Raw genomic sequence first — 16,131 nt, 5'->3', positions numbered from 1 at the left:
TAGATATCAAACCTTTCTGTGCCACCATTCTGGCTTTCACCTGAAATAATCCTTTAACCTAAATTCTCCTTCAGTAGTTACCGAAAAAAAACACCAAAACCAAGAAAAAAAAATTACAAACAAACAGAAACCCCCAAACCCACTGACACACCTCAACATCACTGAGATGAGCAAAATCACTTGGACCTCATCTTTGATGCTGTATTTCTCTACTCTGCCTAACCTATTATATTATAGCTTCCCAGTACTAATTTCCCAGAAGAAACAGCACCAGCATTCAGCAGAGATCCTCAGACATTTAAAACAACTTGAATATCCCTACTCTTTATGAGGACCCAGAGGAATACAAAAGCCAAGGAATTTTGGATAAAATTTCTCTTATATGTCATCCTTTTCCACCTGTTACTCTTCTTCCTGCCCCCAACACTAACCTAAATTCCCTTTCTTTGCCTGCCTCTTGAAATTTCTTGTTCCTCCACTGTTACGTTCCACCATATAAAGCACTAATACTTACTGCATCTTCCAAGTTGCAATTAGCGCCTTTCTTGAGAAGCTCCTGGACAATTTCTAAATTGCCTTGCTCAGCAGCCAACATGAGTGGAGTCTGGCCATTCTGAAATCAAAGTGACAGGAAAAATGATGCACTGGAAAGTGATACAAATGATACATATACACACACAATAAAAAAAACCAGAAACTACAGAGGAACGTTGTTTCCAGTTTTTAATTGCCAGTGAGACGTAGTAAGAAAGACTGGTTTTCAAACCATGCAGTAAACTCACAATAAAAATGGAAAACACGGTATTAAACCCTGTCACACAGACAACTTAAAAAAACCCAAAAACCTCCAAATCCAAAAAATCAACCAACCAAAAAAAAACACAGACAAAAACAAAGCCCCTCACATATTTCAGACAGTAAAAATGGCTACCAAAAGAAAAAAGTTACATTACTGAACATCTGCCTTTCTGAATTATTTGCTCACTGAAGACATCTCTAATACAGTCTGTTATATCTTTACGACTTGAAGTAACTCAGTCACATTGTTAAGAAATTAATAAATAAATTCACCATAGGAACCACAATGGCCATTAAAACATGCACACTGATTCAGAGGAACAGCTGCTGAAGCATTGGAAAAAGTAGCCAAGTTATACACCCCACTCCTGTCTGATTATACAAAATACAGACATCATTTCTGTCCTGTGCAACACGGGTTCTTAACAGTCTCATTTCAAGGAAGATGAAAGACAGAAAATCCTGTTTATTTGCCTTCAGAGGTGTTTTAAAAGTCAGTTACAATCTGTCATCCTTCCATCAGCCTACTTCTGTGTCAGCAAACTTCTGAGATACTTTTCATCATGCAAGTAAAACTTGCTAAATTTTGCAGTAAATTTGTTAATTTCAACAAGTTTAATAAATGAAGATAATTTTTCCTGGTCTGTCTTCTGTTTTCTCCCTCTAACATAGAGAAAACTCCAATTATCTCATCTCTAAATAATGTAAACCCTACATGTTAGGAGTTATATACCAGCAATTTCCCTGAAAAGAATAAAAATCAACAGAGAATCAGAATATAGTAATATCAATAATCTTCACTATTAAAACAGTTAACAGTATGATTAATAAAGATATTTGATGACTCTACTCTTTACACACACAGAATCACAGAAACGCATGGCATCTTTGAAAAAAGCTTTCTGGTCCATCAGCTATTCCCTAGTCTTCACAGAATCTTCCCTGTGACATTACAGACAACCAACAGTATTAATCATGACAGGATATAATGCAGTATCTAACACAGCAATTTTTCACAGAGAAAAATTAAGCTCTCATGTAAGTTTATGCTGTTATAACTATATTTTGCATATATCATTGCTTCTAGATCCTAAAGTACATGTATCAAACAAGCAGTGGGTTTTAGGTCTTACCATAAAAAAAAACAAAATCCTAAAAAAAAAAATCAAGAAGAAGGCAAATACTACTTTTTAGAAAAGAACAGCTCTCTCTGGAGGAGAGAACAGTCATAACTTTTGCTCTTTAAGATGAGCTCTTATTATGAAGTTAATATTTTGGGAATACACATTCCGAGTGATTTCAGAAATCATGCCAGACCACTCTGAATGCCTTCTGTGATGACATCACTGGTCAGTGAATGAAGAGCTGAGGCACTGCTTATCCTTATCTAGCAAGGATTTAGACACTGTCTCCCATAACATCCACACAGGGTAATGAAATACGGCCTAGATAAATGGACAGTGAGTTGGACTGAAACAGGCTGAACTGCTGAGCTCAGAGCATTGGAATCAGAGGTACAAAGTCCAGCTGGAGGCCAGTCACTAGTGAGGGGATCAATACTGGAATCCTGTTTAGCCCCTTCATTAAGGACCTAGGCAGTGGGACAGAATGCACCTGCACCTTCACAGCCTATACAAAGTTGAGAAGAGTGGCTGATGCTTGTGCTGCCATCCAGAGGGACCTTGACATGCTGGGCAGACAGGAACCTTACTGTACTGAGTAGGTGTCAGGTTTTGGTATCCACAGAGGAATACCAGGTTTTGATATCCAGAGGGAGCTCACAGAATCTCTGTAAAGAGAGCCTGGGATTGCCCTGTACCAAACAGCCAATTCCAGCTGGCTCCAACCAACCAACCCACCTCAGGACACAGGACTAGACAATCTCCAGAGATCCCTTCCAAGCAGTGCTTTAGCACACAAAAATCCCTATTGTAGCATGACCATTTTTCTCACCTCCGTCTGAATAGTTACTGTTGTTATCACTCTGATTGTCTTCTATGGGTGGATAAAACAAAAGAATAATATAAACTGAAGAAAAGTATGTCTGGGCAAGAGGAGGCTGTGGATGGGAAAATTATTCTCTCCTGTAAGAAGTGTCACACAGCTGCAGACTGGCTTTGGTTTTCTAAGACAGATGTAAAACTTTTCTGAAGGGTTCTGAAAACATCCTTCCCTTTTCATTAGAAGACTCTCAAATAAAAGTATAATGTTTTAGCAACCATCATGAAGATTTTAGCAACAGAGAAACAAAACATAATTACTACACCTGTGACACCCAGATTAATTCCCAAAAGTTGCCCAAGAGTTTAGACACTCCACAAAAACTAAATACCCATATTTCTCACAAGCACACCAAGTACTGTCTATTTGTATATCACAGCTCAGTCTAAGTATTGGAATAACCAAATTATAAAAGGGTACACCTATATCTTTTTAGGGAAATCAATTAGTGGTGTTACCTTACAGATTAGTGCTCTCTCACAGTTTGTGAGAGAACAGAAGATTCAGAATTGAACGTGCAGAAGGTACTTCATTATCAAGAGCAGAAAGAAAGGCACATCAAAGGAAAGTGGAGGCTGTTAGGATCAAAGCGTATCACACCAGGCAAGCATCTATCATTAGCTGTTAAGTAATCCATGTATCTGGTATGAAAGGAAAGAAATCACACGAGGGAAAAGGATGTGCAGGGAAAAGGCAGAGAGACAGACTTGCTCCACTTAACTGAAACTGCTGGTGTTAATACAAAAAAACTCATCCACACACAAACTGACTGGGACATCCTAGTTTTTCTGGCAACCAACCACATCAAGATAAAAAGGGTTGGCAAGAATGTGAGTGATCCTACCATTGGACAAGTCACTGCAGCCTGGGAGGTCCTGGCACTAGCAAAACTTGTCTCACCAGCAACCTTTTCAGACCTCCAATGGCACTCCCGTTTCGGTATTTTCTTTTTACCCAAGAAGAAAAGATGCCTTGGCAGATCCAAAACTGGAAAGAGAATTGCACTCAAAGCCACTGAATTCCAAGGAAGAGCTAACGCTTAAACAAAACTCCTGTCATTGATACATATGAACAGTCCTCTCCAGTGGGTTTAAAACTGATGCAAACCACCAATGTCTGTCTCCAGAAATCACCTTCTCCAATGCAACATATCAGAAGACTGAAAACATTAGGTATCGGGGAAATGACCTCTGCAAAAAAGGCAGTTATTGAAAGCCAGGACAAATTTAGTCCCACCAAGAAGAGAAAAAAATTCAGAAAAGAAGGTGAAGGCAGTGACACTTGATAAAATCAACACAATCTGTCTAATTTCAGCCATGTTGTTGAAAAGAATTACCAGCAGAGGGAACAGACTATTCCCCTTCTCAGATACACTGCATGCCAGGTGGTGAGGTTCATGTGTATGCTCTGAAACTTAAAAATTCTCCCATCTCAAATACCTCAGCATATGTGCATCCACAGCATGGAATGAATGTGCCAATAATGAAAGAAAACCCTCTTAATTGAAACCAGATCTAATAACTACAGTAAGGCTAAATTCTGTACACTGTTTTCACATTTGCATGATGCTTTTTAGTTTGACTAATATATGCTATTAGACTTCTATTCAAAAAAATATTCTTTCCACCTTATGCAGATTTGAAAAAATAATGCAAGAGAACATGCATTTTACAAGACTTATTTATTAAAAACATAAAAAAGTTGGAAAGCCAGTTTTCTGTACAGTACTAGGTGAGAAAAAAAGTACCTGGCCTGTCAGACCCAATGTCAGAGCCAACAGCTCACAGTAACTGGTGCTCTTTTGAGAGGGCTTGATTAAGGGCTAACGTTGTCAGATCTTCTTCAACCCCCAGCACCATGAAACAGAAAACAACTCTATGCACTGCTCCAAGCTATAGAGAACAGCTGATATGCCAGAGGGTGGGGATGTTGCTCAGAGGAAATTCAAGAGGCTGGAAAAATGGGCTGATGACCTCCCTGCAGTGCAACAAAGGCAAATTCAGAGATTGGAACAGACTGACCCCATGGAACAGCACTGGCTGGGGACTGCCTGCCTGGGGAGCTGCCTGCAGAACCAGGCATGGGGTCCTGATGGACAAGAGGGCCATGACCCTGCTCTTCACCCTGTCAGCAACACGGGCAAATCAAACACTGGGCTGCATTACCAACAGCACAGCTGGCCCTCCACTCAACACTGGTGAGGCTGAATCCAGAATACAGTGCTCTCTCCAAACAGACAGTCTCCCAAAAACAGAGAGACTGACAAACTGCCAAGTCCAGCAATGGGGTCACCCAGTTATGAGACTGGAGCACAAGACATGCAAGCAGGAACTGAGAGCTAGATTTGTTCAGTCTGGAAAAACAGAAGAGCAAGGGGGCATCAACATCAGTCTTACACCACCTAGACAGAAGGGAAATCTTTGAAAACAAAGGCAGATTCTCCTCAGAGACTCACAACAAGGAGAAAAGAAGTAACAGTCTCAAGATGCAGCAAAGGAGAGTCAATAAAACATAAGGAAAATGTTTTCAGAGTGGTTAAGCACTGGAGCATTGCTCAGAGATGCTGCAGGTTCTCCTTCCTTTCGAGAACTTTTAAATTTTGCTTGTAAAGTCCCTGAGGAAGCTAACCCAATGTAACAATGAAGTTAGTCCTGCAATTAAGAGACTGAGCCCAAGGACCTCCAAAGACCACATCTATCCTGAATTTTTCTATGAATCCAATTCTCTGAATACAGTACATAAGTCAACCATGTTCCAGTTCTACAACACTACTTAGGAAATCAGAACTAAAATAAAAATTGATAATACAAGCTATACATCCAGATGAAAGTCCAGATGCTTAGAAACCAAAAATTCTACTACAGAAGATGAAATAACATGCAGAAAACTTAACAGCACGTCAAGATAACAGATTCTGAATAATCCACATATAAACTCCCTCCTGTGCATCAAGACTTCCTGTGTCCTCCTGGTAAAGTCATTTAATCCTACTGGTTACCTCTAGACTTATGTTTTGGATACATACAATTTCATCTAGATGAGCATCTGCTCAGATTACGTTGCAATATATGATCCCATTTGGATTGTACAACAAAGTATCTCTTGGTTGAAAATCAGGATGTAGGGGAAGGTTTATCATCATCCCAGGTTTCACCCCAAAATGAACAGGGCAAGAATGCATATGCAGTTGGATCTGTGAACTAAGAAACAATTCCTAGCTGCAGAAATACAGGTATAAACTTGGCTGACAAAGGAGGGAGCTGTGTTTTCCAGCTGAGAACACTCAGAAAACATAAAGATGCCCAGGTGCTGACAAAGACTGAACACACAGCACTTAGGCTATGTAAAGGTAAGCAATCACTTGAAAAAACCCTGAAATGTGTATGTTAAATAACCACTGTGATCTCACTAATTATTCATTCTTTAACTAATAAGCTGCCATATGAAACTAATGTTTTAAAAAAATCATCTTACCTCATTTCTCTCATCAACATCCCTGCATTTCTCAAGAAGCGCTTTCAGAGCAGGAACATTTCCTTCTTCTACATAGGTCAATAGACTCTGACTCATCAGACTTGCCATCTTCACAGGGTATTTAAAATGCTTCTATGTAACAAAGCTTATCTGTATTTCAAGAAAGGAAAAAAAACAGAAAAGAATAAATAACATCTCTGACATTTGACATGAAGAAGCACAAACTCTATATGCCAGTAAGTTACTGGCTGGGTACAAATACCTGCCATTCTCCTCAACAAAATGCTGTGGAGACACAGGCATTAAAATGCACTACATTACCATGAAAAGTCTTAATCTTTCTAGTTCTTAGAAAATTACAGAAATTATTCTAACTGCAAAGAATCACAGAATATGCCAACTTGAAAGGAAGCCATCAGGATCATCGAATCCAACACTTACTCCTGCACAGAACCATCCCCAAGAGTCACACCATGTGCCTCAGAGTATCATCCAAATGCTTCTTGAGCTCTGTCAGGCTTGGTGCTGTGACCACTGCCCTGGGGAGCCTGTTCAGTGCATAAAAACCCACTGGGGGAAGAACCTTTCTCTAATATCAAACCTAAACCTCCCCTGACACTGTACTGTCTAAATATTTTGAAGGTAATGCATAGTAGTCTTTCATTTGCACAAATGTTTCTGCATTATAGGAATACCTGAATATATTACATACTTTATATATACTAGTTATTTACAATATAACCCTTATCCTTTATGTACATAAGCAAAACATTGAGACTAATCAGCATTATAAAATACAGTGATTCTATCTAAATTGCAGCCATATGGAACTCTGAGAAACACCATTTACTAAATCAGTGATCATCAACTTTATCCAGACATGCCTGCATGTGATGGCATGTTGTTAACTTGCTAGTGAAACTTAACATGGCTTCTGTTGACTGATTATGTTTTTAACCTCTAATATTCAAAACAGGAGAGGTTTTTCTTGGTTAAGGCAGACCATTAAGAACCATTTCAGACTTTCTAAAAACCTGTGTGCTAATGAGTTCAGAGCACCAGTAGTATTACTGTGCCAAATTTATACACATACGGCTGCAGAAGCTGAATCATGCACTGCACCTAAATTAAGTTTCGTTGGACGCAGAACAGGCTGTGGGGCTGAACACAAGACCACCGCCCCCCACACCTTTCTCCTCACCAGTCACTGACATGATCGCTCTCTCTGGCTTTTTCTTGTATGACAGCAGTGTAACAGGAGAGGAAAAACTCCACTTCAGTGTTAGCTAAAGCCTACTGCTTAGGCTATTCTCTACCAGGCAGAAGCCAAAGTGGCTTTCCCAGACGAATGTTCTTACTTTTACTCTCACATCAAAGCAGCCAGTGAGTTTTTCTGCACTTCCAACTGAAGTGGAACAAAAAGAGTTCACCATCCTTAGCACCATGAGTTCAGATTTAGAGATTTAAAACACATAATCTAGCTCCTCTTTAAGCTGCTTACATAGTCCATAACAGTATCACACCATCCTTTCTGCTTTACCAAGTAAGTATGTACAGTCAAACACAATGTTGTCAGGGATATGTTAGATACAACCTGAGCTCCCTATAGCACTGCAGCCATCAGATGACCTATATACAGAAATGCCTTGTTCATAAAAATGCCAGTTAACACCTCAGCTAAGATGACAGCAGCTCTGGATACGTGCAAATGAAATTCAGGCACATATGAATGTCTAGTGACAAAAGAAAGTACAAACTATATGAAACTATAATTCAGACATTATTTAAAACAGACACCTAAAACCAGTAAAAAAAATAAACCTAGATCTAAATCTAGATGTGAAGCCCAGCAGCAGTTTTCCCAGGCACTGACCAAACAGCCAGTCTCTCCCACAAGAAAGCTATAAATAAACTAAGACCACAAAAGGTCTGTCACATTTACCGTGCAGTTAAATTACCATCAAAGGGCAAGCAGCACAACAGTGGTGTCATATACTTGTCTTCATTCTTTTTCAGCAGAAGGAAGAGCCAATTGAGAGGTTGGAAACTTACAACAAAATACCACTAAAGTACACCAAAAATGAAAGCTTTGAAAAGAAACACTGCTTTTAGTGACTCATTGCAGGCACACTGGCTCCTACTGCCATTTCAGACACAGAAACAGCAGGAAAGTCAGCATCTTGCCTGGCATCCAGCTGCCATCCAGAACAGCCCACCTCCCTTGTGGCCTGCAGCAGCATCATACAGCCCTATGCAGATGTCTCAGATCTTCTCAAGCACCTAAAATGACATTAGATATTCACATACACCTGTATTCCTCCCATCATTTTTTACATTTGACAACAGAAATTCAGGAAATGTGACTTGCCATAGCTCCACTGCCATCACAGCCATTTTCTGATTTTCCTGTGCAGTGTCACAGCTTCTTTCCTGTAGCTGTACCTTAAATTCCTATGCTAGTTTCCACACCAAATATTCAACTGAAAACTGTACTAAAAAACATCCACAAAACATGACTACAAATGTCTCAGCAAGTGAATTATACTCTGCAGTTGCTATCAAAATGTCACCAATTACTTTTTAGCTAGTGCGAAAAGTAAAAGAGTATTCAGCATTGCTTCTTTCTCAAAGTAAGATTCATCCCTTGATGTTCCCTTTGGACATATTTCCAAAAGGCAAAGGCAGCCCTGCTGCACTGTAGATAAGCATCCTGCTCCAGAAATCCCAGTGAGCAACAGTGCAGCTTCTGCCTTTATGCAGAGCTCAATCTCTAGATAGGCAACTTAAATCTTTGACTAACAGCAAAACACCTGATGCCAATAAATACATCTAGAGATGTGTTTACAAGCTCCACGTCAATATTACTTCTATAAAATGAAAACAGATTTGCAGGGGTGAACTCTTTCTGACAATATTAGTATTCCTTATCCCCTATGCTTCACTGTCATATAATATCCCCTTCTTAGAATTAATAAGTCTATTTTATAAAAACAAGAATCACAAAATCAAATACTATAATTGTGAATTTTATATCCTCATATATTTGCTTTTTATTTGCCCCTTTTCAGGCAAGCTTCTTAGAACACCCAAAAGATCAATATCACTGGAGAGCTTTATGAAAGAATGGTTTAGGGACAACCACCATCATCCAAAACCACAACACCCCCCCCCCCAATCCAGAAACAAAGATAAGTAAAAAAGGGTGGTGTTATGATTTTTGGAAACTTTGCTTTATTTCTTCCCCTCAAGAACACAGAACGCACCTGAAATTAGGCTGAAGTTTGTTCATGATACTTTCACTCGTGACAGCAAGTCAACGTAAACTGAGCACAGCTGCAACACACCTTTTTATTAAATAAAATTTATGTTATCATGTTATGCAAATGTCGTGGTTTGAACCTTGTTTTCCCCCAGAGGCTAAGAAAAATGGTAAAACCCCAAGGGGTGGTAACCCCTGGAAGTTTTGAAGTTTTGTCCAATGGGCCCTCCTGCAAAATGTAAACATTCCACAAGCTGACCGGAAGAGATGGAGTTGTAGTTTGGGTTGTTGTAGGACAGGTGGCCATGTTGTAGAGCCAAGAGGAAGGGGCTCAGAGCTCCACAGGGGGGCTTTGGCCCCCAGCCCCCAGCGGGGGGGCCTGCAGGGACCTGGAACAGCATAAAACTGGGCTAGGTGCCTGTAGTTATGCTGGGAGATGTTTTCTCCACCGTGGGCAGCGGCAGGAACAGCGGCAGATGCAGCGTCCAGAGACTCTGGCTAAGAGCCAGGACAGCTAAGAACTGAACCGGAGAAAGCAGCAGAAACAGCATGCAACTGAGTAAGGAAGACACCGAGTTGTCTCAGAGAGCCGAGAAGGAGAGTCAGCAGCTGAGAGACAGAGTTTTTGGGGGTAAGAACTGAACCAGACCCCCCTCCAAACTCCTTTGAGACCTCTGGGAAAGGAGGGACATGGACTCCTATTTTGGAGAGCAGTTTTGGACATGCAGTACCAGAGAGAGAGAGGAGCTGAAAAGCTCAGAGTGTCCTGGGAAGCTGGACTGGGACGGAGAGGAATGCAGAGGGGGGTGACCTTGGCTTTTCCCTCCCTCGCACTGCTGCCAAGGTGGCAGCCTGAGGCAGGGCACAGAGGCCCTGCAAGGAGCTTGAATCTCCTGGAGATACCAGACCGTCACGAAGACCCCCTGCGTCTCGTGGTATGACCGTGGTGGAACGACCTTGTCTGGGGTGATGTAGCCCATGGAGGAAGACCCTCGTTGAAGACGGGTGGCCGAGGGGGATCTCCCCTCGTGAGTGCTGGCAGAAATCCAGCTATCAGCTGCATGCATGCTGAAGAAGACAGATTGCTGCTGTAGAAGATACTCCTGCTTAGAGACTGGAAGGGATCTGTCCTTCTTCCCTCCTGGACTTTTATTTGGAGGGGAGAAGAGATCTGATCCATTGTACATACTTATGTCATGGTAGAGACAGTTGTGATCGTGTGTATAATGTATCGTAATATTTATTTGTATAGTCATTGTAATATATTCCCTTTCCCCCATTTGGAGTCTGGTGTGTTTTGTCTGGAAAAATCATCTCACATTGGATTGAGATGTGACGGGGGCTAGGACTAGGGAGTTAGATTTTTGGGGCTATCTCAAACCATGACAGCAAATTAAGCACTGTACTCAAAGTCCATATATGTGGTGGTCACCAATGTATGATTTCTTCCAATGCTTCAGATTTCTTTTAAATGACCATAAGGACTTTGAACCAAGACTCTGAGCATGCTCTTTAGCTAGAGAAGTAACTCTATTCTGGCCCCTCCCACGGAAAAAGCTCCTGAAATATATATTCATACAGTTTTCAAACAGCCCTAGAAAAAAACGAAAACTCTCGATGGCTTATCCTTGAAGAAAATAAAGGATAAGAACTTAATCCCAGCCAAATTTTGTAAATACAGTGCAAAACCAGTACCATTCAAGAGCATCCTATACATAAACGTTGCTTAATTGTTCAATTAACACATTTACTTTGTTCTTTGACACAGCAGTATTTTCACAATCTACACCAAAAATTTCAGTTACAACCAGGAATCCATTTGGAAACCAATCCCCTTTCCAGTAAGGATTAATGTTGTTCTTTTTCTCTCCCACCAGGGCAAGCCAATTCTCAGTCCACAAACCAGTTTTTCATTCACAATCCTAAATTCCAAGCTTGGAAATCTCACAACATTCTCAGGCAGCAAATGCTAGTATTTTATAAAACTAAGAACACACCAAAAACTATGAAAAGACAAAGAGCACAAATGGTCAGGTGAAGGTAATGTTTGCAGAGAGATTTACCTGTTTTTGTAAGGCTCTTGCATTCTGAGCTGAAGCAGACGTACCTTATCACAAACCTTATCACACTGTTTTGGAAAGACTGCAGAAATTTGTTAATCTACAAAAACGTAGCTTCTCTCAACAGCACCAACACTGACTGCAGAGGTCCTGATAACTCAAATCTGCAGATATTTTATGTACTCTCAGAATCTCGTATCAGTTTTTAACTACATATAAAAAACATTATTGCACACTAAATTTTCTAACCATCATAATCTTTTCCATAGCTCTTCCCCATGTTTTTTTTTGTGAGCAGTGGTTTTTTTATGAATAGATATAAAAACTAGTTAACAAATACTAGCATAACTGAGAAGACCTTCTTTTCTTGTTTTATTTTCAATAAGTAAAGATAGTAATGACTTACATAAGATTCATACTTTTCATCATACAACGAAAAAGATTGTTGCTTTTTTTTTTATGCTTTCTTCTATTTCCAGACACAAAAGCCACCTTCCCAACATGCAACACTGTGACAGATTTTCCAGCTAACTGTAAAAGGAAATAATTACTGTGCTGCTGGAATCCAAGCACATACAAATCAAATGCATAAATACACAGTATTTCACCCTTTAAACACTGGAAATTACAGCTTTTCAAATGAGATTTAAAAAATGAGAAACACGGAAGAATTGTGTGTATGAAATTTATTATAAAAGACTAACATAAGTCAGTCTCATATCCTCATAGGTTTTTGTGCTCCTTGATGGCTTGAAGAAATGAAAACCAGGCTGAAACATCACCTTTACTCAGGCTGCAGGGAATCCTGCTAACACAAGCATTACCCTTCCTTTAGGACACCTTATTGTAATCCCTTCCTAAATGGACATACTTCCCAAATGCTAAGAGATCACAAGTCAGGCATCACTTGAAGTGGTAAATATTTTAAAATATTTTTTCCATGGAGACTGAGTCAACCAGGATTCTGTTTACAGAACAAATTTTCAGAATAGCTGAAATGAGTCTCTAAAAATATTAATTTCTGGTATTCAGAGTTGGAGAGAAATAACAAATCTAAGTTTCCATAAGTAGTCTACACCCACACCTCCAGTGTCTGAAATTCCGGTGTGACTAATGACTTTATGCTACTTTTCAGTTTTTCCTTATTTATCTGGGAACATTTATTCTACTTCTCTTAGCCACATTCCTATTATCCAAATGCAAAACCTTTTAACAGATTACCTTTTTTTTTGTTACTTTCTATCAATGAACAAAATAATGTAACTCAAAAATAGTCAATATACAAAAAGTGAACTAAAGCTAGAGACACAGACATTCTTATTTTGAAACCCAAAGCCAATATGACTAAAAAATGTTTGCACAAAAGGAGGTCTCTATGGCTGTAATTATTATTACTGTACACAGTAAGAAATACAGGAAATCACTGATAAACAAGCCCTTCTTTTCTACCTTATGCACTCAAGGCAACAGCCATTTTGAAATATTGTAGTGATGGATTTTTTTTTATTTTTTTTAATAAACCCATGGGGACTGGGGATTACATACAAAAGACTGGAAAGATGTAAATACATATTTAAAATAAAGTGCTATTGTCAGCTGATAGGAACTATCAGATATGTCTATGTTCTACCCTTGTTAAAAATCAGTTAAAGTGTTTGCAAAGTATCTGATAAAAGGATCTATACTTTACTAGAGAAACTAGTTTGAGACAAAATTTAAATATAGTCAATGAACATTAGTGTATTGCTAAAAACGTGAATTCTAAGAGATAATTCAATTTTTGTACAAAATACAAAATGGTCAGTCCTACAAATCACTATTTTGGGTTTTAAATGATCAAATAAAAGAAAGCAAATAGAAACATGTAGCATTATTAAGGGTTTTTTTAAATTATACCAACCAATACAAATCAGTTGTTAAAACCTGTATAAAACACAAGCGAGCACAACAAAAAAGTCTGCAACATCACCTTACATGGCCTCATATGGCCAACACGTTTCTCCGTACCACAAAATCAAGGGTTTGTTAGCCACAGACACAAGATATAAGACAAAAATCTAACTTTTACAGTATTTACACTTTAAGGAGAAAGTCAATCGTGATACAGATCTTTAACATGGAACATTTCATAAGCTGTGGTCACACAGGATTTCAAGCAGATTTGAATTCCTTCATAAACAATTAATTTTAAATAAACAGTGCTGCAGAACAATGAATAGATGCCTATCCAGTACACAAAGAGGTAGATTTTCTTACATGTTCTGATCTCAGAAAAGGACCTCCTTTTTTACGTTCCATTTCTTTACTATTTGATGGGGGGAAGGGGTTTCAAGCAATTAATCTCATGATTCAAACACTTTTTCAGGAAAAGACATATTATTCTTCCCTCCATCAATCCTTTACCAAAAGTTATAGAGAGGAAATCACTTTTTCAACCAATTTTTAAGCATATATGAGAAGTGGCAAAGCCCTATTACTTTTCAGAGATTTTACTACTCCTTCAGTGGTGTCCTGTGGCAGGACCTGAGGCAATGGGCACAAACTGAAACACAGAATCATGGAATCAATCATAGAATCAATAAAGCTGGGAAAAGAGATCAAGTATGGCTGAACACCAAGGTGTCAACTAGATTATGGCACTAAGTGCCACATCCAGTCTTTCCTTAAGCACCTCCAGGGACAATGACTTGACCACCTCCCTGGGCAGTGTCTAATCACTCTTTCTGTGAAGAAATTCCTCCTAATGCCCAACCTAAACTTTCCCTGGCACAGCTTGAGGGTATGTTCTCTCGTCCTATTGCTTGTTGCCTGGGAGAAGAAGCCGATCCCCACCTGCCTACAACCTCCTTTCAGGTAATTGTAAAGAGCGGTAAGATCACCCCTAAGCCTCTTTTTCTCCAGGCTAAACAACCCCAGAACTCCCTCAGCCATTCCTCACAGGACCCTTCACCTGCTTCGCTGCCCTTCTCTGGACTCAAAGGAGTCTCTGTCTGAACATCAGGAAACACTTTGTTACTGTGAGGGTGAACCAGCACTAGCACAGGCTGCCCAGAGAGATTGTGGAGTCTCCGTTCTCGGAGACACAAAAAAGCCGTCTGGGCACTGTCCTGGGTGATCCACTCTTGCTGTCCCTGCTTGAGGAGAGGGGTAAGACCAGATGACCTGCGGAAGTCCCCCCTCAGCCTCAACCATTCTGTCATTCTTCATCTTGGAAATCACATGCCAGAAACTTTCCTTATCTACCCTTATCTACCTTTCCGACTCAACAGAAGGAGAGGAACTCGGAACAAGAGGTTCCCCCGCCGCCAGGGCGGGGTTGACAGCGAACCCCGGCCGTGCTCGCGGCACCCTCGGGACGCTCGCGGTGCCCCCGACACCCCCACACCGAGCCCGGTCCGCCCCGCACACGGCGCCGCCGGAGCCCCGGGATGCCCCGGCCGGAGCGGACACGCCGCCACTGCCGGGCCGCGGCCCTCCAGTGAGGGCATCGAGGCTTGTGGTACCGGGCCCCAGAGCCCACCGCGGACACGCATCGCTCTCGCCCCGCGCCCTCCCGGGGCCCCTCCGGGAGCGGCCCCGCGGTGCCCTTTGTCTGGCAGCGGCAGCGCCGCCTCCCCACCCCCCCCCGCCACCGTGTCCTTCCTCTGCCCTTCCGCGCCCGGCCCGCGCTCTCCGCCTTCCCCCCGCCACTCACCCCACGGCCAGGGGGACTCGGCCCCTGCGGCGGCTCCCCGAGCCCGGCCGGACAGTGACACGGAGAAAGGCGGCGGCCCCGAGCACTGCTCAGCTCGCCCCGGCGGCGGCGTCCGCCATTTTCCCTGGCTGCGCCTCCGCCCGCCCGGGCCGTGACGCGCGGGGGCGGCTCCGCCCGGGCCCGGGCCCGCCCGTGGCCGCGGGCGGCTGGGACGGGCACGGCAACCCCGGCCCGGGAGCACCGGAGGGGCAGCGCCGAAGGGGGCAGCGCCCTGGAGAGCCTACGGCAGTCCTCCGGCTGCTGTCTGAAAGAAAAGAGGGGGGAAAAGGTTTGTGGAAAATTGCTGCTGCCTGACGGATAACCCAGAGACAGGTGGTGTTGAGACCGAGGGTGAGGGCTGCCGCTGGAAACAGGAAAAAAAAAAGAGTAAGTCTCACCTCACCTCATGTTGTCCGTGAAACTCGGATTCGTTACCCGGTGTGCAACAAGCCAATAATCACATACTCGAGAGAGACTTCGGTTATTTATTTATTCTCGAGGGCACAAGCCTGCGTGCTCGGTGGGATTCCACAAATCAAGCAAGCCGCGCCGGAGTTTATGCACCATTATTAATAATGTTGATGTTAGTAATGATTTGAAAATTAATAACGCTGAGGGAACAGCATGAAGCCGAGTCGGGAGTTTAAGCTGGATATCAGGAAAAGGTTTTTTACCCAGAGGGTGGTTGGGCACTGGAACAGGCTCCCCAGGGAAGTGGTCACAGCACCAAGCCTGACAGCGTTCAAGAAGTGTTTGGACAACACTCTCCAAAGTTGTTTGGACAATCCTCCCACACGGTGGGATTC

General features: G+C 41.8%; 1 protein-coding gene across 1 annotated transcript in view; it reads right to left on the bottom strand.

Moving 5' to 3' along the window:
- KIDINS220 (kinase D-interacting substrate 220kDa) overlaps positions 1–15,423 on the bottom strand; it is an 84,822-nt gene extending 69,399 nt beyond the window's left edge. Inside the window, exons 1-3 of the mRNA XM_017818119.1 lie at positions 15,287–15,423; positions 6,274–6,423; positions 515–613 (exon numbers count right to left, since the gene is read on the bottom strand). Of these exons, the coding sequence (XP_017673608.1) occupies positions 515–613; positions 6,274–6,381 (207 nt within the window). The 5' untranslated portion in view covers positions 6,382–6,423; positions 15,287–15,423. The remainder of the gene's footprint in view (positions 1–514; positions 614–6,273; positions 6,424–15,286) is intronic.
- Positions 15,424–16,131: the final 708 nt, after the last annotated feature.

Source organism: Lepidothrix coronata, unplaced genomic scaffold (assembly GCF_001604755.1).
Source record: "Lepidothrix coronata isolate B3197 unplaced genomic scaffold, Lepidothrix_coronata-1.0 Scaffold65, whole genome shotgun sequence".
Taxonomy (NCBI): Eukaryota; Metazoa; Chordata; class Aves; order Passeriformes; family Pipridae; genus Lepidothrix; species Lepidothrix coronata.
Note: the sequence above shows the minus strand (reverse complement) of the source record. Positions and strands in the feature narration are given on the sequence as shown.